The following is a 22763-nucleotide window of genomic DNA, read 5'->3' as shown; positions in this document are numbered from 1 at the left end:
CGGCCTGGTTCCCGTGCTGGGGGTCTGCTGAAGGAGATCGACAACTGTCGCGAGGGGGATGCCGTTTGTTCCCGTTCCTCTTGGGCCGCTTCGGCTTTTGCGTCTGGAAGCGCCTTCGGTTATGCCACTCATAATGAGTGTCCTTATATACATGATGCTCCCTGGTAATAGTCCTGCTCGGTTGTCCTATCCGTCATAACACAGTAGGCTCACCTGGTCACGTGCTTAAAGTTCTTCCGTGGCGACCTGAGACTCCGCCTTGTCAGGCTCCATCCAATCATTCTGGTCCTTGCTTTGCACTGCTCCATTACAGAACTTATTCAGCACCTCTTTAACATGAAAAGGAACAGGTTGCACAGCAGATGCATTTTCCACATAGCTTTTTTGTGATCCGCGGAGCCAGTCAAGTTCGATTTTCTCCTATATCAGGGGTGCACACAATAGGGACGGAGCACTGCTGTTATTTTACTGCTGTTTCCACGCAAGTTATCATATTTGCGGGCCCTTGAATGCACTTCTGTGTGCGTGCAATTATCATCATTGCCGGCCTCAGTCTCATTAACGAGCATAGGGGGCCTACTCACTTGGCCATTGCTCTCTTGAAACTCACCCCGGGGGCCACCCCATTGACCACCCTCCCGATCACTGTCTTGACCAGTCTCTTGATAACTCTCAGAGTTGCACTCTTGGTTGCACTCTTGATTGCTCTTTCCTTCATTGTATTCTTTGTCACCATTCTGGCTGCTCTTCTGATTCTCATATTTGGAGGCCACTGCACAATCCCTGTGAACTACTAAACCAAACTTGTCAAAGTCATAGCCATCAGGTAGCTTGTCAATAATGAGCTCTTCATATGGAAGTTCCTTCTCCTCTAGATCCTTGTCTTTTGATATATGAGCTTTGGTGTCTCCAGCATTTCAGATTGTCCAGATCAACCTGAGAAATAGGGTTTGGTGACTTGTCAATGGGGTGTCTTCTACAAAGTTGCACTCTTCAGATCATCAGTCAGTTGCTGCTATTGGTCATACCAGTTTTTGTGATACCAATGAACTGATCCCATTGCTCAGTGTCATCATCCTCAGTCCTCTTTGCCCTGGACTGCTGGCACAATGTTTTCTGGTGTTCATAGTGCTCACACCCTGAATACATAACATGGGGATAAGCTGCAAATAGGATTTCAAGGGCCTCAAGACTCCCCAGGATTCTGTCCCACTTCTCAACACATCATTGAAATCTCTCAATGTCACTAGGCTGACTGAGAAGGGTAGCTTGAAATTTGCAGACCTCACTAGGAACATACAGGTCATCTTTATTCTTATCACAGGCTTCACCCAGTTGGGAAGGGGGAAAGCATATTTGGGCAGATTTAGATGCAGCCATGAGGAAGTTTTCTGCAGCTAGGGCAAAGATGCTGCCGCAGGTACTGAGAATTGGAAGTGATGAAGGAGAAAAAGTTGGTTATGCTTAAGCAGACAGAGCCAGTTGTGAGTAAGAGTCACCCAAACTGGTTAGTTCTCTTACTCTCACAAGTTCCCAGCAGCCATTAGCTAGCTTAGGTATTGCTCAAATACAGTGTTTGGCTTCTCTGAATTGCTTATCCCAGCAATGGCCCATCTCTTGTGTGGCCATCTGGTGATGATACACCAGAGTGTACATAGCCTAGTCCAAACTTGTGATCAAAAGAACCAACTTGGCTGGGTCTTTCATGCCTGTGCGGAACAGGCTTCCCGGGTCAATGTATGGCAAATATTTGGTGTTGAAGTGTCTTGTTAATGATCATGATTTGCATATTCACATTTGTCCCTCTCATTTTCAAAGGCATTGATGAGGGAATCAGGCCCAGCTGCAAGTGCCCACCATTCAAGACAATAAAGAGCTGAGATTTGTAGGCCAACCAAGACAAACCCAGCAAAATGGGATTTCGCGTCGCGCTGGAAGCACTGGTTGGGTATCTGGCCCAAAAATGTATTTGAGATATGTATCATCATTAGGTCTTGAATCCAAGTGGTCTTGAGCCACCATGAAGGTATGGTAGGTTTTGACCCTTTCCACTGTAATAGAATTCCTTGTCAGTAAAAAGGTTTCGTGGAAATACAGCAACATGCAAAGGTAAGGGGTGATATCACTGTTGGGTCATTCTCATGATGTTTTCAGATATAGGTGACATGCTCCATCAACTGCTGCGCCAAAACAGGGATATTACCCCCAACATTCTTGCACGCAGCACATTTTGCTTCAAATATTGTGGCTTCACATGGCATCCCAACTAAAGATAGACTGAATGGGATGCTCCCATCAATATGAGCTTGGAACTGAACATCACCTTGTTACTGAGATGTATTACTGTCAAAGTAAAAGATCTGGTTGCAAGAGAGAAGAATAGCTTCTGCAGTCAGCTCAGACTAATGTATGTAAAGCCAGGCACTGGCACACTTTGTGATAAGAGCAACTCTGTATAGTGGAGTGAGCTTCTCCCACAGTGATTGCTTTAAATTCTTGCACATCTCTTCTTCTCAGCTGTGTGTATCCTCTGATTTTCTCTATTCCACTAACATCCCTGAACTAATGTCACCCTGCTGCTAAAAGTGAAATGCAGATGACACCATTCCTAGGCAAACCAGGATGGTGGGGCATTACCCCTCCTGTTCAAAATCTCCCAAACAACAATGAGAAAATCACAGCAGCCACACAACTCATCTCTTCATGATCAAGAACTATAATTATAGCTTAATGGAGATTCCAAACCCTCAAGAGCTGGACAGGGACTGTGAAGTTGAGCTGAAACAGCTGATCAATGAATGCACTGATTTGAGCCAGGTGAAAAATGTTGCATCACTCACAAGAAAGATTGACATCAAAAAAATTGAAAATATAAGAAGGGTGTTGCAGGCAGAGGTAAGAGGTACATATTCTTACTTATCTTGATATCCTCTGACTTGGATGATAGCACTTGCCAAACAACCATGTCATTAGATATAGTGACAATCACACCAAGCTCAGCATTATTTCTCCAACATACCTCATATGACTTTGGCTTACAGATGACAAAGCAGACATATCTTATAGTCCAGAACTGCGGTCACCACAAAGGGTGCTTGAGTTTGACAAGGCTTACTACATAGAACAAGAGGCTTGGGTTAGAGGGCAGACATATTTCCTCATGATTTTTTAATGTTGATGTGATGTTGTTGGAGAGCTACTTAAATGGAATAATCTCAATTTCTTCAAATAGCTATGCCTTCTGCCCGTTCACAGTGGCCTTGCAGTCAAAATTATCAAATGTTGCATTAAACCAAGGATCTTCTGCTTCCAAGTTAAAGGAGTCCAATCTTGCACCAAACCAGAATTCTGGTCTACAACTTAATTCTTTGCCAGCTTCTGCCTTCATGTTCTTGCTGGGCAGTGTATCTTTTATGGGTCCGCCACCTGCCTGTGGCTGCCCACCATGAGTAAGAGAGAGATTGTTTGATCCGGCCTCACCTGAGGGAGCATGATCTAATATCTCATGGGGTTTTGACAGCAATTGTGGGTTCATAGATGATAAGGAATGGTGAACTCTGTTTGCCTTGGCGGGAGGAAATTTCAGTGTCTTGAGGTACTCCACTCCAAAAAGTTCAAAACCTCATGGTAATTTCTTAACAGCAGGAAAGTCAACATCAAGGACTTCAGCAGCAAATCCAGGTAGAAGTTCAGGATGCTGATCTGAGAGGTGATGTAGTATCAATCTCTTCACCCGTGCATTGCAATGAGGACAGTTGCTGGAATTCAGCTTGTCATACATCGCACGGTGCTTCTTTTTCAAATGGTCATTGAGGTTGGACAATCAAGCAAATGTACTAGAACACTCGGGAAGAGGACATTGATATCTCTTAGTACACTTTTCAGAAGTTTGATCCCGTTTTGAGGTGCTAATGCCAATTCACCACTGCACTGGACCTGTCAGTTGCTGGATTGCAGTTGCTGTCAACTCAGTAATGGTAGATAGCTGCCGGGAGTTAATCATTGTCAACTCATTGATGGTGGATTGCTGCTTGAAAGCAATCTCTGTCAACTCTGTGATGGTGGATTGCTGCTGGACAATTTTGGCTTTAAGAAAAGCTAAAGCATCACGCTTCAAGGGAGCATCTCTGAGTGCATCAATTTTGCATCGTTTGGACGAGTACATGAGCAGCGGCATCGTGTATAATTAATAGTATGGAACCTATTTCAATGATTATCGCAACACTGAAGGGATGCCCAAGGCATTTAACACAGCTGGAGTGATGGGGGAAAGAGAGCCGTTAGGCCAAAGGTAGGGACCAAGGTTAAAGGACAGAGAGGAATGTATGAATCACAGGAAAATCAAATCAATCCCGCCACAACAGTTGAATTCCCAAATGTGCAGGAGTGGTCCACACAGAGTGAAGCCAAGGATGAATTATTGGTCATCCTGTGCAGATAACACTTCTTGAGCATATCTTGCCCAGATCAAGCCACACCCCAGAAGGGATGTCATACTTTCAGTCATTCTTCAGTTCTCCCAGCACCAGGATCTGTAACCACTTGTATCTCTTGTCCAGCATGGCATGAGGTTCTTCCACAAAGCCTATGTCAAGCTTTTGCTTCACAGTAGATCCAGCTACTGGTTGAGTGGGCTGAGCTAAGGATCAGCAGACAACTGTTCAAGATAGGTTGTGAATCTCTGCAAACCATACAAGCTGATTGATGACTTCAGTAAGCCATTTCAGTACAAGTTTCTCATTGTTATGAATCTTGCGGCACGGCAGCCGAAGGCACAGAACGATTGGATGAAACATGACAAGGCGGAATCACGGACCGTCGCGGGAAGAACCTTAGGGCGAGGATCACGTGATCAGTGATAGGACTGATAAGCTGACCGATCGCACCGAGCGCGATAGGGCTGATTGGAGGACATAGCAAGCGTACTGCGGTAGGACGGATAGGACAGCTTAGCAGGACTATCACCAGGAGAGCATCATGTATATAAGAACGCTCATTACCAGAGATCTGATGGACTTGTTCATCGTGATCAATCTTCTTACCTATCTTATAGATACCTTTGAATCAGATACCTTCATACCTTGGTTACTTTCCATACCATTGAAGTCTTGTGATACTGTACGATTGTACCTGATCCCGCTACTCTTGAGGAGGCACGATAGCCTTGCCCTGACTCTGATATACCTGTACGGAGACCCTTTGTCATCAGAGCAAGACTGCCGGCTCAACCGGAGCACCATTGGATTATTGATCACTACCCAACTTGTTACATTCCCTCTGAAGACCTTTGATACCCTTTACACCCCAAAGGTCCAAGGAAGAATTGCGGGTTGCACAACACCGCAAACCCCTCAGTAACACTCATCCACATGGTCAGGCCAATCCTTTCATCTGTTTTCACAGTAGAGAGGGCTATCCCCAGTCTTGCAGTTCTCAAACACAGCCTGTGCAATCAAGCTGAGTCCCTCAACATTGTTGAAATACACAGCAAAAAGCCCTGGAATGTCTTCATGGAGTTCTTCTAGCAGTTCCTCTCTCAGAACAGGATTAATATCTCTTCAAAGCTCTGATGAGTTGGCAAGGTTGCTGGTGTTTCACAAGCACAGAGTTTGTAGAATAGATAATAATGGCCTGGGTGTAGACATGGATCTCTTAACCTGTGTGGTGGTGGTGATGAGGTTATAGACAGCTTTCCAGATGTCAATGTCAGCAGTCTTTTGGATGACAAGCCAGACTAGCAGTTGATAGTACTCATACTGGAGGTGGCCTTGTCAGAGGTCCTTAAATAAATCTGCCAAATCTGAATCCACATTTTGTTTAGCAATCTGTAAGGGAAGGTTAAAGACTGCATCTCCTCCCAGAAGAGTAGAAAGAAGTCTTGAAAGTGCATTTTAATAGAGTTGGCCAAGACTATCAAAGACAGTGTTGGATGAGATTTGATGTGGCTTGTAGATTGTCTCTGCCTCTTGCAGCAAGTTGAATAAATCATCAAGTGAGCCTGCTAAGGGGTAGTCCTTGATGATGTTTTTTTCTTCGGGTGAAAGCTCCTTCATGCTGGCAAGAGGAGATTCGTGTTGACGCTGATGCGAGGAAAACAAGTGGAGGAGACCTGACTCCACTTCAAAGTGCTCAAGTGCTCTGGCAAACCAACACGTGACTTTGATCACGTTGTGACTTATGCCATAATGAAGCATGCCGCTTATATGATCTTGCGTATCCTTTTAGATTATCGATGCATCAAATCATTTGTTTCTTCCCTTGTCGAATTATCCACTCTTCACACATTGCTACCTAACTCCTTCCTCGGTCCTTTCTAAGCGAGCGCAGCGCCCAAGGCCTGCATCACAACGCTCTCGTCCCCGTGTTTCTCCGCTCGCTCGAGCACTTCGAAGGGATCATGTTTCTTACACTAACTCACACACCACGCTGGAGCCGGCAATGTAAAACCGCGTACATGTTGGCATTAAATACCAACCACTAGGCAATGAAGCAAAATCCCGATTGTGGGAAAAGCAATTGAGCAATGCAAGTGCAAAAGTTTCGAAAACGGAGCTAGAGCAGCTTCTCAATAGAATCTCAAACGGCGACAGGTAAGCAATCAATAATCCATATGTGTTAGGCCACTGACACGGCAATCCAGATCTGGAGTGTTGTTAGAGCCGCATTTGCATTAGCCAAGGGAAGCACGGTCACCATCAAGCACATTAAAATTACTCTAAACTGCGGGGCAGAATTTGATCAAAACTTCCATGCCGCGGGAGCATTTGATGACATGAGAGCGTATACATGAACAGTGGATCTGATGGAGGACTCTATATGCTTGTCATTCACTAAGCTACCTAAAGGGGAATCTCGGCTAATCTATATGGGTCACGTGAGCGAGGTGCTTGCAACGGATCAATTTCTCGAATGTTCTATAGCATTCTTGGCGAAACACCACACTGATTTCTGTGCCCCAATTCAAGTCCGCAGGGCGCACCAAAATTCTTACATCTTTCCATGGCTTGCCCAGGGCATTTAGTTGCAGGGCAGGATTCTCATGCCCTTCCATGGCATGCTCTGGAATTTAGCTGTCCCTAGGGCACTCCATGATTGTCTATGTTTCTGCAGCTTGCACCAGGGCACTCCATTCCCCAGGTCACTTCATGATTGTTCATGTTTCTGTGGCTTGCCGCAGGGAATCCCTTTCTCCCCAAGGCACCCCACGATTGCTCTGTGTTTCTGCAGCTTGCACCAGGGCATTTATCGCCGCAGAATCAAAGTGAGTCAGACTCTGGTTATAACGTGTCCTGCAACAATTTCCCTCAGTGCACTCCCTGATTTTGATGCCCTTCACGGCCTGCCCTAGGGCGCTCTAGCCTGTCGAGGACGACGGGATGGTTGCTTCTGGGCAGGTACACGGTGATGGCACTGGCTGGTTGCCTGGACTATTCGTCCCAGGGCACTTCACGGTTATCATGTCTTTCCATCCCCGCCTCGAGCGTTCATTCTCCCCAGGGCACTCCGTGGTTGTATTGTCTTTCTGTGACCTATTTTTCCTGCAACATAGATCTGATGATGAGATCGTTTAAATACTATTGAGTACTCACATATTTATCTCGCGACGTCACTTATGATGTCATGTGCAATATAATATACCGATCTGAAAGGCCACCAGTCAGGAGTCCCCTCTGTAGCAGTGGCAGATGTTGAGGGTTTAAAAGCACACGAGAATAGACTTTTGAAGTCCATTCTCTCTTGAGTATCGGCATCTTCAAACCCAATGAAACTATCCTATAAATTACCACTTTCCTGCCTGACTTGGATGGCCAGCTGAATAGTAAGCTGTTCTAGAGTTTTCACTTCTCCCACCAAGATACTCTCGCCGACATTCATTGAGCACGAGGTTTCCGGTTACTTCGTTGATGTCAAGAGATAAATGTGTCCACCGGTCATCAATGGGGCCTTCTTCATCCTGTCTTCGCCACAGCATTCTCCACATTGTTTTCTTCGAATCTGCCGCTGATATTCGGATGCAGTGATAGAAAGAGGTCCAGTTGATTTCTCCTTGAGTATCCTTGAGTGGTGTATTAAATACCGCGTAAAGGTGTGAGTTCCTCATCTCGAAACAGACCTCGTTACCGATCACGGAGCCATCACAGTTTGATAGCTTGATGGATGGTTCGAACATTGCCTTCCCTGTTTCCAAATCAACCGCCTGGATTTCCCACTCCCAGTCCTCGTTCCACCTCCGATAAGAGAGGGATCCGTATATAATGAACCTATCTGATTGCTCCTCGCCAGCTGATTGCCCCCTTTTCTGCCAGAGCGGCCTCGTTTTGGTATACGCATGGTATCTCTGCAGTCCATCCGCGGTGTTATGAGTTAGCTCCTATAAAAGCTGAGTGTGTGGAGCGCTTACCTGGACAACTTTACGAGCCACCTCCTTTACCTCCAAAAGAGCGTAAAGTCTCCTGTCTACCAAGCTGAGGCACGTGTATGCCTGGTAGTCAAGATATTGAGTGGCAATTCAATATCAGATATCGTTTGAGAGGGTATTCGACATGGCCGTTGGAATGATCCCTTACCGAAAAGTAAGGCGTTGGATAGGGTCTGCAGGAGCGTGATCGGGCTCTTTTCTTCTGCAAGCACTCTCCGAAAGCTGGGGCGGCTGCCGGCGATGCACTCTGGAATATATCCAAGGTTCGGGATACAGCTTGGGAGGTTCTTGTGGCTTGGGGACACCGGTCGTATCATACCCTCCTCTTCCCATTTAAACTGATCAAGAGTATACGTGGAACCGGGAGGAAAGTAGGTATATAATCAATTGGTCTGCAGATCATCCAAACAAGGCACTTGTAAATCAGTGAACTGGTGAGTGACTCAGCCCGCATCCCTTTTTATCTACTTTCCACTTTCAAAGCAGCTGCCGCTGCGTCGCGGACTCTATTTCCACTGCCGATCAGGAACAAGCAAGATGTCTTCTCGGTGACAAGTTCTCCCAACGGAAAGGAAGGCTTGGCATTACATGGGTACTTGTTCCACCCTGTAACCCCTGCTCTTTCACAAAAAGGAGAAAATCTGATAATCTTCGCAACATGATTTGCTCATCAGGGCAATTCTTGGCATTACATGGGTAGGATCAACTGCAATGTTTCTCCGGATTGGACCTGCGCTGCGGCAATAATTGTCGACCCAGGAGGTTCCAGATCTCTCTCCCAAGGAGTAGGCACAAGTGGTCCGGAAAGGGATGATTTGGCTCAAGGGTAGTTAATGGAGGCTTCCTGCTTATCTCTCTTCCATTATATATTTTACCTTCGAGTCCCACTTCATATCCCATAATGCTGGCTTCAGCGTTCTGCCAGCATTTGCCCGAACGACGGATATCACAGGTAAAATTATCAGAGACGTGCTGAAGCCGCCCCCTACAGAGGAAGAGCTCAACTTCGAATTGGATTTCTGGGAGGATGCGGATGGTGAGGATGTACGTAGCCTTCTCTGGGCGGCTGATGCTGCATCCAGGTCCGCATTTTGCCAGGTCCCCTTTGCAGCATGGGCATTAACCGCCCTTGACGAGGAAGTTCCCGCCGTGGAGTCGCTTCATTGGTATCTTGACTTCATCGCCGTTAAACTCTCCAACCGTCTGCGAAGGTGTCCCGGAATTGAGGAACATTTGCCCGAGGTACGTGGGTTGCCCTTCGGTTTTTATTATGCTGATGTGATGGTTAGGTTCTTCGTGAGGCCAGTCCTCCTGGGTGCCTGGTGATTTCCAGTGCTGTTAAGAGAAGCCGGGGTGGCAAGGCTAGTAGAACAAATAGAGATTTTGTTAAACAGCCTCTTCAGCACCTGTTTCATCAACCCTTTGCCGGACCTGTTGCGGATGCTTTGAGGATCCTAGATCTGCGATTCCAGCGTACCTATCACTCCCGAGTTTACGGCGAGCCTGCGGAATTCAGGACCGAATTATCTCTACTCCTAGGGGTTACGGCAAGCTCTCCTCAGTCGCTAGCACAGTCAATCACGGAAGCAGATTTAGAGTTGTTCCGAGATGCATTCGTACTGGAATTCATGGACCCAGATCGGGAGCATAAGCGCTTGAAGGAATTAGGCAATGCATGGAATCAACGATGTAAAGATATCGATGAGTGCGTCACGGTAAAACCAGAGTTGGGGGGCGCCTTTCTTGAAGTTGCTCGGGTAAGCGTCCTTAATATATAATTCCAAGCAGAATTAACGAAAAATTGCGTAGTGTTTGCATCAACGGCGAAATTTTCACGCTTCAACCGCGGTAGCGACAGGTCTGAGAAGTGCCAGGTATGACGGAGGCCCGATACTGCAAGACTTGCTCCGGATACTGGATGATGTTCAAGCCAACCACGATGAACTTCGCAAAGGACCAGCAGTACCCGCTTTGTTTCCTCTTTTGAAAGAACTAGAAATTCTCAGCCAAGGGATGCGGTTGCAGAAGTTGTCATGTAGCCAATTTTTCCGGTTAGCAGCCTCTTGCGTTGCTGAATTGCATTCCTTTCATACATTTCAATCCACCGATGAACTGGAGTCGAGTGGGATTTGCAGGTGGATTGGGAGCATACTGTGTATCAACTCCTGGCATTGGTAACTAGATTAAATACGTATGAGATTAGTCAATTCTTGAATGCCACGTTTTTCTATGAATTGGCTGTTGTTATGATTGGCTATATGATCTGTGTGCAAGGCGGCGGTGTGGGAAGGCGACGAGGCTCAAAAGGCGGACGGGCGCCGGCCCGCCTGCATTGTTGTTGCAGAGTATCGATCTGTAGGTTTATTTAATACGGTCATCTCCCCGTTGGTATGCCCAGAGATTCTACCCATTTTGCTCAAAGACTTCACATCCAGAATGTTAGGACCTCAGAACATCAACATGCTGGCACTCCGAGAGCATGCTCTTGCCAAGCTTGCCACTCATGTGCCGTTCTGGCTTTCTTCTGTCCAGCTACCCCGCCAGTATTCCCTGCAGCCCGACATTCTGTGCGGCCATCAATCTAACATGTTGCTTGAGGTTGAGTTGTATCAACACAATGGTAAGGTCAAGGTGGACCTTTCCAAGCCATCAGGAAAGCAGGCAGCGTTGCGCGCTATCCAGGATGACAGATATATCATATTGCGAGGTGCCGCGGACACTGGATCAATTGAAGAGGTTAAAGACAACAAGGTGAGAAACCTACTGCTATTTTTGATCCCTTCTAATCACCCATAACAGCATACTATTGCTCTCCTCTCCAGGACATCAGGCAAATTTGAAGCTAGCCTTCCTGTGTACATACCTGCCTTTAAACTTAAGAACAAGGACATCCAGTGCTTCCTGGATTGGGAAAAGCAAGCAGAACATAAAGCACCAAATGACCTGGCGTGCATTGTCTGTTATCATCTTTGGCGCGATGCGAAGGATGAATGGGAATGGGAATATGACAAAGGTCTATGGAAGGAAGAGACTGGTGAAAAAGAACTTGTGGAAGCTTTTGGCGGCGACTTGTAGGTCCGCCTATGTCAAACAGCATTGTGGTAACTGACGACTTTTAGAATAATATGTGCAGGCTGGCTAGCACAGCGACTACCTAACCTGAAAGGAAAGAGAGATGTATTTGTTGTCAATTATTGATGGAAAAAATAGAATGGCTGAGGCAATGTTGGGGTCTATCACTGCTGGCCTCATTGTGATTGTTATTATTTAGCAGCATTCAGGGAACAGGTGCATACAGGTGCATTAAATGGGAATTTGTTAGTTAAGGAAAGGAGCCACACTAGTAGAAGGCCCAGGCCTGTGAAAAAAGAGATTGAAATTGGGATCATTGAAGGTAGTCAACTTGCTGAGGCTAAAGTCAATATATCCTTTGTTTGCATAGTCCGGCATTGATAAAGGGTACTGTTGATGACTGTGAAAGGATGATAGGTCAGATACATGATTGATATCACTATGGCTGGCAGAAACATCCGCGCATATCTGAGCCTGTGCTCGCTGATGTAGTTATGTGACCACTTGTGCCAAGTAAATTTCTATCTTTGTTGTTATGTGGTGAAGATGGGCTCTGGTGCCTAGTTGAATGTGAGAAGATTGCTGGTTTAAAATCAGGAATGACATACTCTTTATGACTCTTCTCATCGCCATTGCCACTATGTTTCTGTCTTTTCCTTGGTTGAGTGCTAGACAACTGCATACTGGGAAAATGAGCTGTAACAAGAGACACATTTGCCGTGGTTGAACTGCTGTCTGGGGGGAGGGATGTTTCACCCTGCTCAATCCTTCTAGTTTGAGTGACTACTTCAGTTAGCAGCTATAGTGGACCTATGACTGTCAGACTTACATGGAACCCCTTTGCCAAGTTTACTAAATGCATCTATTCTCGAAGTGAGAGGTTCACCGTGAAGCCTATATTCATGCAAGGCAAGCTCCTTGGCGGATGGGAACTGTTGTTGGCACTGTACGCAATACATTGATTCCGTGATGTGCCGGTGGAATCTATGCTCGTGATCCCAGGAACTGTTGATATGGCGTACAAGACCGACCATGTTCTGAAATTGTTTTAGACAGTGTGGTGCAGGGCATGCAAGTGTGGGTGAAGGTACCAGATGTTGCTGGGAAAAGGGGGCTATATCCTCCAGACTGCAAACAGGGCCACCAAGTGCCTTCTCTAGATGTTCTTTGCCATCCAGGCTGCGAATTATTTCCTCCAAAACAGCAACGCGAGCATGAAGGCATTCGGCTGCTTTCACCCAGTACCGGAGCTTATCACGCGAAGTGTCTCGTGGCAACAGGTTGGCAGGATTGTTTGGCCGCAGCCTCCGTGTCTCTGCTGTCGTTAGTCATTATTCAAGACAAGGTTGGAGTGCTCACCCATGACTGCTGCTTTTGCAGAATTGCCTTTGGAGTACCAGTGTAGAGGCACCCCTGCCAGGAAGATATATTCCCTCACGACGCTCCATTATCATTTCTGAGTCAGCATCTCCAACTAATCTGAGTTCCATCCAGTGTAATGATTAGTTCAATTTTGATCGAAACCTTCTTTGCGCCAAGACCCCTGCTCAACCCGGGACGGCCCGAGCTAGATGTGGGTTCAGTGACCCAGCCAAGCCTCTGTGGAGAGTCTAACCACCAGCGTTCCTCACTAGGGGATATTTCAGCCCGCGGCGAACTTCTTCGGTTTCACGCCGTCGATGAAAGCTGATACTCGATGTTGACCGACCGACACGCCATAAGCGGTTGTTTTCGATGTCCATATGAGCTCATTTCGCATCTTCCATCGCAGGCTTATAAATGCTGATCCGTTTTGATGCCATGCCCCTTCAGCGAAACCTACCCAACAATGAAGCCTCTTACGGTGAATACAGACTCGGTCTCAAGTGTCAGGTCTTGTATCGAAGATCTTGTTATATGGAGGATGATACACTTTTTGGCAATGATGACCTCGTTGCACATATCGTGGCCAAGCCGAACCAAGCCCAGACGACTGTTGGGAATCTACCATCAATTCCAAGCATCTTTTTGGAGGGATCAGTATGTCAAACTACTTTATGCATCAGAGCTTGCATTAATTTGAATTCCTAAGGCGTTTCGCCACCTGTTAAGGCAATATTTCCAGTGCGACTTTGAAATCCTCTCTGGCTTGCAGATTCACAAGCTCAACTAGGCATGTCCTCTTGAGTGGAATCCCGAAGGAAGAAACGGGCTTGTGGCACGGGTGACCATACATGATATTGGATTGATAATTTTAAAGAGCACTGCAGTCTTGGTAAAGCGCAGATCAATGTCTGTTCCCTTAAGAGCCCATCATTCCAGCAACTAACAGTAATTAGCATAATCTGTTCCCGCACACCGCTCAACCATATGATATGTAAGATAGCCTCCGTGAGGAACTAGGCGTGTATTTGCTGTACGCTCATGGCCGCCCCCAACGGTTATTTGGAACAACCCTCTACATGGGCATCGGATTGCGCTCCAAAAATATCAAAACCAGAACTTTGACACATCCACCAGCCACCGGGCAAACATGAGGGGTCGGAATCGACTCCAAGATATATCAGTAGTTGTCTCCATCATCCGCCGAACTTGCCTTACTTCTTTTTGCTTTATCCTCTTACTCCCTTTCTTCACCTTCTGCACATTCTGCACATCCTTCTCCTTTTCCTTTTCCTCCTTCTGCTTCTTCTTCTTTTTCTTCTTCTTCTTTCTTTTCATTCTCTTTCTCTCCTTTCTCTCTATCTTCTTTTTTCTTTCCATCCTCTTTCTTTCCTTACTCTTCTCTTTGTTCTGCTTTGTCTGCATTTCCGTGTCCGGTGCCACTTCGACCTTCGATATGTCATCCAGCGTTGGAGGCCGTGGTTGGATTAGAATCGATATCTGTCTTATTGCTAAATCTTGCCTTGTCGAAGACGCCATTCTCCAGTGTGGTTTTTTTTGAAGGCAGATTTCCGAATTTCGCAACCCACTACGGATATCGCAACCTATAAACGAGGGAACATGGGAGCTAAAGCGTTTGAGTATCTCTTATGGGAATTTCCCCCAGGGCTGGAGGGTCTCAAACCGCTATGCAGAACACTGCGGCCGATCCTGATCTAATGCTAGCCATGCTACATTATCTCCCCAAGAGCAAGGATTCTTTCATCATTTTACTCGGGGCGAAGATCGTTCAATATGCTGTGTGTGTGCCAAATCAGGATGTTCGTAAGGGCTTTGAAGAGGATTTTGAGTGTGCTGTGGTCACGGGTGGTTGCATTTACCCTGCTAGTACTGGCCATGCCACCGCCATTTCAGGAGTGGCACGAGGCGGTGACGGAGCTTGAATGCCATCGTACTTGGTGGAATGTACACTATGCCCCGCTCTCGACATATCACACAACGTTTTCTGCCAGAATCATACGCATTCAGCTCATTGCGGTGAATAGTGGGAGCAAGAACATGGTTCCAAAAAGTGTTATTGTCAGGCCATTTCCGCGTCCTCTGCGCCAACGGTAACGAAGGGTTAGCAATGCAGAACGGACACTCGAAATTCTTGAGTATTTCTGGCACAAGGAATGGCGTCTCGGAGTTCGAAGGTCGTTGAGAGGGTTCCTGTTCAGCTGGGTACCGCCGTTTATGGGGGCCGTACGTGCTATGTTCCTTCCGGCTCTGCAAGCGATATCCTGGCAGGTATGGATAAAATGAGGGGAACAACAATGCTTCCCGCAAGGGTTCCTCGTGAGAGAAGCGCTTGTTGATGCAACGTGGATGCGCCAAGGATATTTGTGCCAGCCAGCGTCTGCCAAGACTCTTTCCCAGTCTGGCCTGTTATGGGATTAAAAACATTCCATTTTCTGGAAACTAAACTCTTGGCCAAATTTTCAAATTTGGCAACCTCCTGAAGGTCCAGCTCGGTACAACTTCTGGAAAATAAACTTTCGACCCTGTTGTCAGCATCTGGGTCTTTTGAATAATGCGGCTGATCTTCCGAGTGATATTCGTGGCAGATGCTGTTTAGGTGAAGCTGGGGTCAAGCATGCCCACACATCAGTTGCGGCCTACCTGCCACGGCCCGCGCACAAAAGCCTTCACAATGGGAATACTCCCGATGAGTGGCAAAGAAAATTAGAGAATATAGAATGGAGCCTGGTCTTTACTCTCGACATTGCACAAATGGAGAGCGAGCCCCACTCCTATGCTTTACTTGGAACCCGGCAGCGAGGGAACAGTACAATATACAGGTAGAAGAAGATACTGTCCAACATTCGATCCATTCTGTAGAGATAAGAATGAACTGCTTCCGACAGATAGATACAAATGACAGACTTCTCGAGCTAAGTCTCAGAGCCATAATGAACGAAAAGAAGCCATTTTCAAGTACAATGTGATTCCTACCAGGTCAATCTCCCAAGTGAGCATTCCTCCACCCTCGAAGATGCCATCTCGTTCGAAGAGACTTTTACGACGGTACCTTGTTGGTTGACGTATTAAGTTGAGGATGTTGGACTTCTATGGCTTGCCCAACTTCGGAAGAGTTGGGGGGCGTCCTTTCGCACGCTCTGCCGGAAACACTTGTCATCACTGGACGAAGGATTTACTTCTGTAAACACAGAATGGTTAGCCTTTCCTTTAGTCTGCAAAGAGGCACCCTCCAAAGGACCGGGGGAAGAAGAACATACGCCACAGGTAGTGCAGTGGCAGGTGTCGCTAGGACAACTGCAGTTCTGAGGGCCGTTGCAGCTACAAGAGCCTGTTCCACATCCGCAACCCATTTTGTGTTGAAGGTATTTGGAGACTTTGTTTTGCAAAGAAGATAATGTGTCACAATAGCTGGTATTATGAGATTTGAGGATTTACTTATGAAGAGTTTAGAAAGTGCTTCGGGGGGGGGGGGGGCGCGGAGGCGATGGCTTTATACGGCTCTATCTGCGGTCTTTTTTCGCGACGTGGCACTCGAAGCTACGTCATTATTCATCATCCATGAAAGCCAAAGGAGCCGAGATAGAACGTCATTCCTCTCCGCGCAAACTCTCCCGTTTCTTTGGAACCGTGAATAATAGACTCGCCTACCAGACACCCGCGGACACCCGCAAACCAGCCTTCCCAGCGACGTTCTAGAAAGCGCGTTCAGACGTGGAGAAAACCAAGCGCCGAGACTCCACCTTCATCCCTGACAAGTTGCATGCCCATGATGCAAATGCAACGGAAAAGACGCATACAAAACATGCGGAAAAAGGAGCAAAAAGAGGCTATCTGAAAAAAGAAAAAGGAGATTCGAAGTGAAAGTATGCCCATTCCCTGCTAAAACGCATCGGAAACATTAAAAAAAGAAAAAAAAGCAAAGCTGGGTGCCTGATTCCGTCCCGTGACGCGCGTATGAATTCCCAGCCAGTTCCGCGCCGACACCCATGATGCAGCATGATTTCATCAAAAGAACGTGAAAACATATCAACGCCTGCCACCTGATCGAACAATCCCATCGGCAGCTGCTTTGCCGAGTTTCTTCCTGCAGTCTGGGCAGTACCACTTTGCAGTACGACTTGGCACCTCTGTCAGCCCGACACATTCCAGATGGAACCATTCTCTGTCACACTGGATCGCCGTGTTAGCACTAGTGTCTACACAATCAATGTTCGTCAACAGGCAGAGAGCATCAAACCAGAAAACTCACATCATTATCCTCACAGCAAATCATGGTCCCAAAACTAACGTCTCCGCAGATGCAGTATCTCGGTTCGTTCGGATCGATCTCTTCAACCACTCCGTCTTCGTCGATTCGATAACCATCCGGTAGTTGTGCGTCTTTGGGGTTTTGATCTTTCTTCTTCTTGGCCGGCTTCACCTTGCGTCGACCAACGCTAACCGCTGATCCTCCGTCTTGGCCAGCCGTGACGGGCCCGGGAGCAGGACGTTTACTTCGTCGACTTGCTGCGGTGGTGCCCAGTGCTACAGTTGGTGCGATGGCCCCCGCATCGGTAGCTGCCGCTTTTCCCGGTGTCATGCTCTTGCGGTGGAGCGCCTCACGGCCCCCAGCTTCGGTTGATCCCGCCGTCGCAGACCGGTGACGGGTGGATTTTAGGCCAGTTGGTGGGGTGGAGACTGGCTGGGCTTTGGATGAGGCTGATGGTCGACGCCCGCTTCGGGTGACTGGGCGTTCAGGCTCAGCAGAGGACGGGCCCGGGGTTCCCTTCGCTGAACCTGACGGTCCTAGAGAAAGTGAGAGCTTTGCCGGTGTAGTTTCAGCAATAGAGCTTTCATTAGAAATAAGGGCAGGTTTGGTGAGCCTAAGCTTTTTAACATTAGTTGTTCCGGAGACAGCCTCGGAAGTCAAGGGCTCCACGTCCTCCTCCTGAGCATCAAGAGCTGCTGTCTCCTCGAATTTCCTCTTCTTGGAGGTAGTTTTTGGTTTTGTCCTAGGTTTAGCTACGATACCGTTAGCAATGGACGAATCTCCTGAAAATCCAGTGTGAACGTTATCCACGAGAGTGTGATCGGCAGAGCTAGAGAATAGGGTTTTAATCGTTGACCCGATATCACCGAGTCGCTTCGCTGCCAATTCCGCTTCCGCTGCCGCCTGTGCTGCTTGCTCTCGTGCTTGGGTCTCCCGCTTCAGCTTCTTCGCCTCGTTCATTTTCATACCTCGATTGATCAGCTTGGTTTCTTCCACCCCGGTGGTTCCCATGTTGCCGTGCACTTCGCTTTTGCGGGTAAGTTTCCCTTGAACGTAGTTGTTCATGATATCGTCACAGTCGATGAGCTCGGTGCCTGTTGATTCAGCCTTCTCCCTTGCTGCTCGATAATTATCCCATCCGCGGCCCAGTTCTGAGAGCTCACGATGGATCATGACCTCACTCGGCTGCCAGAAGTTGTTTTTCTTCATCTTTTTGCGAAGACAGGCCATTTCCCAATCTGTTAAGCGTAACCATGGAAGAAACTCGCTGCCTATTTTTGCATCTGGAGGAGGAGCTGATAGTGCTGCAAGGGCTCTACTCGTAGAGCGTTCCGCTGTGATATGTTCACCCTCTGCACCTTGCAACGTTCTGGGGTTCCTTCTGGCCTTCTTTTGCTTGGCCCCCTTTTTCTGCCCCTCCTCCACGCCTAGCCCAATAGCAGCGTCAGCATCAGATCCTTCCACGCTGGGTGCCACTTGACTGGGATCAAACGCCGTAGCACGACCGCCCCTCGCTCCTCTCTGAGCAGCGCGTGACTTTTGCCTAGCACTGTCAAGGCGGAGTGTGATACGCGTAGGTGGCTCTGTTTTCTCGACTTTAGCCCCAGCTGCGCCATCTTTTGTTTCGGGAAGGTCAATGGCGAGCTCGCGTGCGGTGGTAATTGAGAGTGCAACGAGTTTTGATTTGATGCTCGCTAAACGGTTGAAATGGCGGTCCACGACATCGTAAAGGCGAGATGCCTCTGCGAAGGAGGCCTCGCGCGCATTGATCGCTCGTTTCAGCTGTTCTGAAATCTGGACGCGCAACGCATGCGGCTCCGGGCGCGTTTCTTGAGGTAAGTGAGGTAGTTGTCCATAGGTCTTGGTAAGCTTGTGAACGGCGTTGGCCGCGTCCAGGTACTTTTTGTCCAGGTCGCGAACTAGGGTCAAGGAGCGGACTAGGTCAGAGGGAAGGTACTCGGTGTAGTCGATGAAATCGGTGACGGTGGCTTGTGCGTCGGGGTCCGAGGGGCCCTCTAGGAACAGCTCGCCCGGTCCATGTGGTGGTCCCAACCCGCCCGACATTCTAGCTCAAGCTACAGACGAGTAGGGAGAGAACGGGAGGGAGTAGCTAGCTCAAGGCCGGAGATCAGGCACAGCAGTGTGTCGCTTGTCGACCATTATCCAGTGCGATAGAGGCCAATCTCTGGCCCCTCACAAAACAAGAAGATATGTAACCAGCAATGAGCGATCCAGGACCGCAGAAAGAGGAGCTGGAGCAACCTGAGATCATGTCGTTCCCCGTGGAGAGGCGTTGTCGTCGGCTGGGCAGAAGGAGAGTTGAAAAGGTTGCCACTAAGAGAAGAAACTCCGGGTGCTGATTGGTTGGTCGGATAATCAATCATCCGTTGTCGGATGAGGTAATCTGGTAGGTGACTAATCAGTCCCCCCCTTTTTTTTGCACAGTTTGCTTTTCCTTGGCATTAGCGGGATGAACAAAAAAGCCCACTTGGAACGGTTCGACTCCGGCATCAGGTGCCTTTGGTTGCTGGGTACGTCTGTCTGGACTGGCCAGCCGGTGGAAGGCCGTGTCTGGCGGAAGACCACACCCTCTCTCTGTGCTCTTTGATCTAGCCAGCCTTGTCAGCTAGGGAACTGTCCTGTGCTTTCTTAGTTCTGTAGTGACAATGCCATATATATATACTACCTCTGCTCCGTAGAACAATCCGGACGCTCACTTTTACGAACAAGAGACAATGCTCACAGTATCTCATCGCCATGGCGATCATTCAAAACAATTCTCAATGTTATAAAAGATTGCATTCTTAGACAATCTCTGACCTAAATTTGTTACTATCTTTTCTTCCTGTCACCTTTAATCACCAGCTTTGGAACCCTTTCTCTACATCACATATACCGTCCGGTGCCCTGTGATCTCAGCCCCTACCCATGGGCCTCTCAGAGCGGCTTCGAATGCTCTTTATGGGAGCAGATGCACACCTCCTCAATGCTGATGTTGGCTTAAATACCGACGAAGAACCCCCTGAACTTGCTTGTGAGGCCGCTTCAAATACAACACCCGCCCCTGCTCTGCCTATCAGGCCCGAGCCAGCCATGCGCGGTGTCACCAATCAAGAAAGCGACTCAGATTCAGAGTTCGAAGATGAATACCTGGCAGCTTTGGCGGCTTCAGCCAAAAATAAAAATAAAGGAAAAGAACGTGCTGCAAAGCGTGTCGAGGCGACTTTCGAGAATGGTCGAACTGAGAACCCAGAGGCAGCGTCGCGGCAAGATATCGCAGAACCGCGCTATTATTGCCCGGCTGTGGTCATCAGCCGCTTTCCATATAAGTATCTCAAGGGCGATATCGCAGACAAGGTCGCTAAGGCCGTTTTCGATGATGGCAAGTTCTGGGACCGGGAATGGGATTTGTATGTATTCCCTCCATCACTCTGCTTACCCTCTATTTTCCATTTTCCGGCTTGCCAGTGGTTTTAGGATACGCCTATTTCGCGAGCAGCGACACCACAGAGTCTGCGTGGATGTAGTCCACTAACACAGACCTCTTCATAGGTTTTATGTTTTTCCTCCACGCTCGATCTCTCCAAATCCCCTTCTCCTTATTCCTCAGATCCAGGCTCAGCAGCTCATCGACGAGATCAACGAGAAGTTCCATTGCGGAGCATCTATTCCTGCACAAGTCGACATGGGTGTCTCGCTTCCCTTTGAGAATGACGGCACTCCGCTTCCGCAATTTCTTGGAAGATCTACCAGCCTGGAGCTCAAGGAGAAATTGGAAAGAGATATCCCTCCTCGACGCAGCCGTCGTGAGGACCCAAAGGCGTCGCTAGACGCAGGCGATCGTTCTTCTGCTGCTTTCCAAATTAAAATGGAAGCTGCCTTCAGAGCTCTGCGCCGCAAGCCCAAGGCGAGTAAACCCAAGAAACAGCGTGACCAGGCTCTCAAGCTCCAGATTGGGTACCGTGCACTCAAACGTTTGCAGTGCTACCTGGGCTTGCGGGGGCGTATTCCTCGTTTGAGCGAACAGGATAGCAACGATCCGGTATCTCTGGAAGAAGAGGGCAGGGCCATCAATGCCGCCTCCTTCGCAGCCATGAAAATGATGGCACTGTTGAACGTCAACGAAGAAGCGCCCTTCCCATTTGCGGACGAACCGATCTTCATTAGCGTTGACATCGAGTCGAATGAAGTCGCACACAGTCAGATCATTGAAATCGGCGTCTCAAGTTTGGATACTTTGGATCTGATCAGGCTTCCACCCGGCAAGGGAGGCTGCAACTGGATGAAGAAGATCAAAACTCGTCATTTCCGCATATCCGAATACCGCCATGTTAGGAACCAAAACTTCGTCATTGGGTGTCCTGATCAATTCGAGTTTGGAGACAGTGAATGGATCTCGATCAAGAACGCAGCCGCAGTTCTGGAATCGTGCTTCCGGCCTCCATACCTCAAGAATGTCCCCTTTCATGGAGCACAAGCTGGGGGTTTTGATCCTCAAAAATTTATCACGAGCGTCGAAATGAGCGACGTATGCTGGAGTCCTTGCCCCCCCTTCTCTCTCTTCTCTATCAACCCACTAACGACCTCTCTAGGACGATGAAGACGGCGGAGTGCCACTGCCTACCAATTACGCAGATACACCTGCTGGCCCCTCCGATAGTCGTTTCACTTTAGTCTCCGCTGCAGTCCGGCGCAACGTCATTTTCGTCGGGCACGACATTGCCTCCGACATAGGCTACATGCGCAAGCTCGGATGCACCATCTTCAAGCCAAGCAGCAGCGCCAACGCCGAAGGATCAACCCCTGTCGACCGGTCTCCCGCCAACGACAAGCCACTCTTCCTCGACAGCCTCGACACGGGCCTCCTCTTCCGCATTCTCAAGCACGACATGCAGCCGAGGGCCCTGGGCAAAGTCCTCCAGGACCTCGACATCACGGCCTGGAACCTGCACAACGCGGGCAACGATGCGCATTATACCATGCAGGCGCTGATCGGCATCGCGGTCAAGTCTCGCCTCGAGCAGGATGAATTCTACTCCGAGGACGAGGAGGATTCAGGCGAGTGGGATTCAGATGCCGCCGCCGCCGCCATCGCTGCTGGAGGTCAGGCGGTGCGCGAGTGCGATAAGCGGGGCTCGTGTGAGCATGGAGATACCTGGAGAGCGGTGTTCGAGCGGCGCGTCGAGGCCGGTATGGAGAAGGCTCGAGATAGGGTCCGTGAGGAGTTTGAGGGTTGGAATGAGAAGCTGGGGTTTAAGGGCGGGTGGGTCTTTGGCGAAGAGGATATCGATGGCGGCCTTCCTAAGGGGCTATGTGTGTGAGAAATGGAAACTGACTTCAAGTGTGGGTTTGTTTGCTGGAGTGTTTTGGTGAGATTGAGAGCATGAAATCCTACACATTGGTTAATACTTGGGGTTGGGGGGGGGGGCGGAAGTTGGCCATAAAACAGATTCCCCTTTGATAGACACTTGATAGGTAGATTGTGCAATGCGATGCAAGATATCCCTCTCGCCTCTTACCAGTCGCAGATACCCGTTAACTTTTCAGTAATTTATACTTTCTATCTAACTGTTAATTGACGACATATCAATCAAATGTACCGTTCTCCCATTCCTTTGCCTTGAATAGAAAAAAAAAAGA

General features: G+C 48.3%; 12 protein-coding genes across 13 annotated transcripts; 5 read left to right on the top strand and 7 right to left on the bottom strand.

The window, feature by feature from the left end:
• Positions 1–225: 225 nt before the first annotated feature.
• Positions 226–1380, bottom strand: CIMG_03735 (uncharacterized protein; the record flags this gene model as incomplete). Its single annotated transcript, XM_001244293.2, has 4 exons — positions 226–420; positions 585–883; positions 1029–1204; positions 1301–1380. 4 exons carry the CDS (start codon positions 1378–1380, stop codon positions 226–228), a joined length of 750 nt encoding a protein of 249 aa, XP_001244294.2.
• Positions 1381–3232: 1852 nt separating this feature from the next.
• On the bottom strand, positions 3233–4177 carry CIMG_13737 (uncharacterized protein; the record flags this gene model as incomplete). Its single annotated transcript, XM_004446339.1, has 2 exons — positions 3233–3495; positions 3937–4177. 2 exons carry the CDS (start codon positions 4175–4177, stop codon positions 3233–3235), a joined length of 504 nt encoding a protein of 167 aa, XP_004446396.1.
• Positions 4178–6257: 2080 nt separating this feature from the next.
• CIMG_11187 (uncharacterized protein) lies at positions 6258–8047 on the top strand. Its single transcript, XM_012358272.1, has 2 exons — positions 6258–6590; positions 6641–8047. The coding sequence occupies exon 2, from the start codon at positions 7040–7042 to the stop codon at positions 7346–7348; it is 309 nt and encodes a 102-aa protein (XP_012213695.1). The 5' UTR covers positions 6258–6590; positions 6641–7039; the 3' UTR covers positions 7349–8047.
• Positions 7781–8752, bottom strand: CIMG_03733 (uncharacterized protein; the record flags this gene model as incomplete). The annotated part of the gene is made up of 3 exons (XM_001244291.1): positions 7781–8338; positions 8402–8465; positions 8568–8752. 3 exons carry the CDS (start codon positions 8750–8752, stop codon positions 7781–7783), a joined length of 807 nt encoding a protein of 268 aa, XP_001244292.1.
• A 359-nt stretch (positions 8753–9111) lies between these two features.
• CIMG_11186 (uncharacterized protein) lies at positions 9112–10597 on the top strand (the record flags this gene model as incomplete). Its single annotated transcript, XM_012358271.1, has 4 exons — positions 9112–9245; positions 9334–9661; positions 9709–10176; positions 10229–10597. The coding sequence occupies 4 exons, from the start codon at positions 9112–9114 to the stop codon at positions 10595–10597; spliced, it is 1299 nt and encodes a 432-aa protein (XP_012213694.1).
• A 258-nt stretch (positions 10598–10855) lies between these two features.
• Positions 10856–11896, top strand: CIMG_11185 (uncharacterized protein; the record flags this gene model as incomplete). Its single annotated transcript, XM_012358270.1, has 3 exons — positions 10856–11170; positions 11219–11490; positions 11539–11896. 3 exons carry the CDS (start codon positions 10856–10858, stop codon positions 11615–11617), a joined length of 666 nt encoding a protein of 221 aa, XP_012213693.1. The 3' UTR covers positions 11618–11896.
• CIMG_11184 (uncharacterized protein) lies at positions 11782–12641 on the bottom strand. The gene is made up of 4 exons (XM_012358269.1): positions 12583–12641; positions 12321–12528; positions 12100–12274; positions 11782–12051 (listed from the first exon to the last, which is right to left on the bottom strand). Exons 2-4 carry the CDS (start codon positions 12523–12525, stop codon positions 11931–11933), a joined length of 501 nt encoding a protein of 166 aa, XP_012213692.1. The 5' UTR covers positions 12526–12528; positions 12583–12641; the 3' UTR covers positions 11782–11930.
• A 1319-nt stretch (positions 12642–13960) lies between these two features.
• On the bottom strand, positions 13961–14392 carry CIMG_11182 (uncharacterized protein; the record flags this gene model as incomplete). The annotated part of the gene is made up of 1 exon (XM_012358268.1): positions 13961–14392. The coding sequence occupies one exon, from the start codon at positions 14390–14392 to the stop codon at positions 13961–13963; it is 432 nt and encodes a 143-aa protein (XP_012213691.1).
• A 149-nt stretch (positions 14393–14541) lies between these two features.
• On the top strand, positions 14542–14968 carry CIMG_11181 (uncharacterized protein; the record flags this gene model as incomplete). Its single annotated transcript, XM_012358267.1, has 2 exons — positions 14542–14677; positions 14742–14968. 2 exons carry the CDS (start codon positions 14542–14544, stop codon positions 14966–14968), a joined length of 363 nt encoding a protein of 120 aa, XP_012213690.1.
• A 726-nt stretch (positions 14969–15694) lies between these two features.
• Positions 15695–16302, bottom strand: CIMG_03730. Of its 2 annotated transcripts, XM_004446337.1 has the most exons (3): positions 16132–16302; positions 15924–16052; positions 15705–15843 (listed from the first exon to the last, which is right to left on the bottom strand). In XM_004446337.1, the coding sequence occupies exons 2-3, from the start codon at positions 16029–16031 to the stop codon at positions 15826–15828; spliced, it is 126 nt and encodes a 41-aa protein (XP_004446394.1). In that variant the 5' UTR covers positions 16032–16052; positions 16132–16302; the 3' UTR covers positions 15705–15825. The 2 variants fall into 2 exon arrangements, with proteins under 2 accessions (XP_004446395.1, XP_004446394.1); XM_004446338.1 differs by having other exon boundaries at positions 15695–16052.
• A 549-nt stretch (positions 16303–16851) lies between these two features.
• Positions 16852–19187, bottom strand: CIMG_03729 (PHD finger domain-containing protein; the record flags this gene model as incomplete). The annotated part of the gene is made up of 3 exons (XM_001244287.2): positions 16852–17044; positions 17124–17875; positions 18092–19187. The coding sequence occupies 3 exons, from the start codon at positions 19185–19187 to the stop codon at positions 16901–16903; spliced, it is 1992 nt and encodes a 663-aa protein (XP_001244288.2). The 3' UTR covers positions 16852–16900.
• Positions 19188–20051: 864 nt separating this feature from the next.
• Positions 20052–22609, top strand: CIMG_03728 (uncharacterized protein; the record flags this gene model as incomplete). The annotated part of the gene is made up of 3 exons (XM_001244286.2): positions 20052–20533; positions 20676–21651; positions 21716–22609. 3 exons carry the CDS (start codon positions 20052–20054, stop codon positions 22442–22444), a joined length of 2187 nt encoding a protein of 728 aa, XP_001244287.2. The 3' UTR covers positions 22445–22609.
• Between the last annotated feature and the right edge of the window lie 154 nt (positions 22610–22763).

Source organism: Coccidioides immitis (genome assembly GCF_000149335.2).
Source record: "Coccidioides immitis RS genomic scaffold supercont3.6, whole genome shotgun sequence".
Lineage (NCBI taxonomy): Eukaryota > Fungi > Ascomycota > Eurotiomycetes > Onygenales > Onygenaceae > Coccidioides > Coccidioides immitis.
Note: the sequence above shows the minus strand (reverse complement) of the source record. Positions and strands in the feature narration are given on the sequence as shown.

Excerpts from the sequence above, each read along its gene's own strand:
- CIMG_11184 (XM_012358269.1), bottom strand. The coding sequence starts at position 12,525 with ATGGTCGGTCTTGTACGCCATATCAACAGTTCCTGGGATCACGAGCAT. Across the intron at positions 12,275-12,320 it reads ACTTGGCAAAGGGGTTCCAT|TCACTCAAACTAGAAGGATT; the intron begins GTAAGTCTGACA and ends TAACTGAAGTAG. Across the intron at positions 12,052-12,099 it reads GATGAGAAGAGTCATAAAGA|GCACCAGAGCCCATCTTCAC; the intron begins GTATGTCATTCC and ends ACATTCAACTAG.
- CIMG_03730 (XM_004446337.1), bottom strand. The coding sequence starts at position 16,031 with ATGACAAGTGTTTCCGGCAGAGCGTGCGAAAGGACGCCCCCCAACTCT.
- CIMG_11187 (XM_012358272.1), top strand. The coding sequence starts at position 7,040 with ATGCCCTTCCATGGCATGCTCTGGAATTTAGCTGTCCCTAGGGCACTC.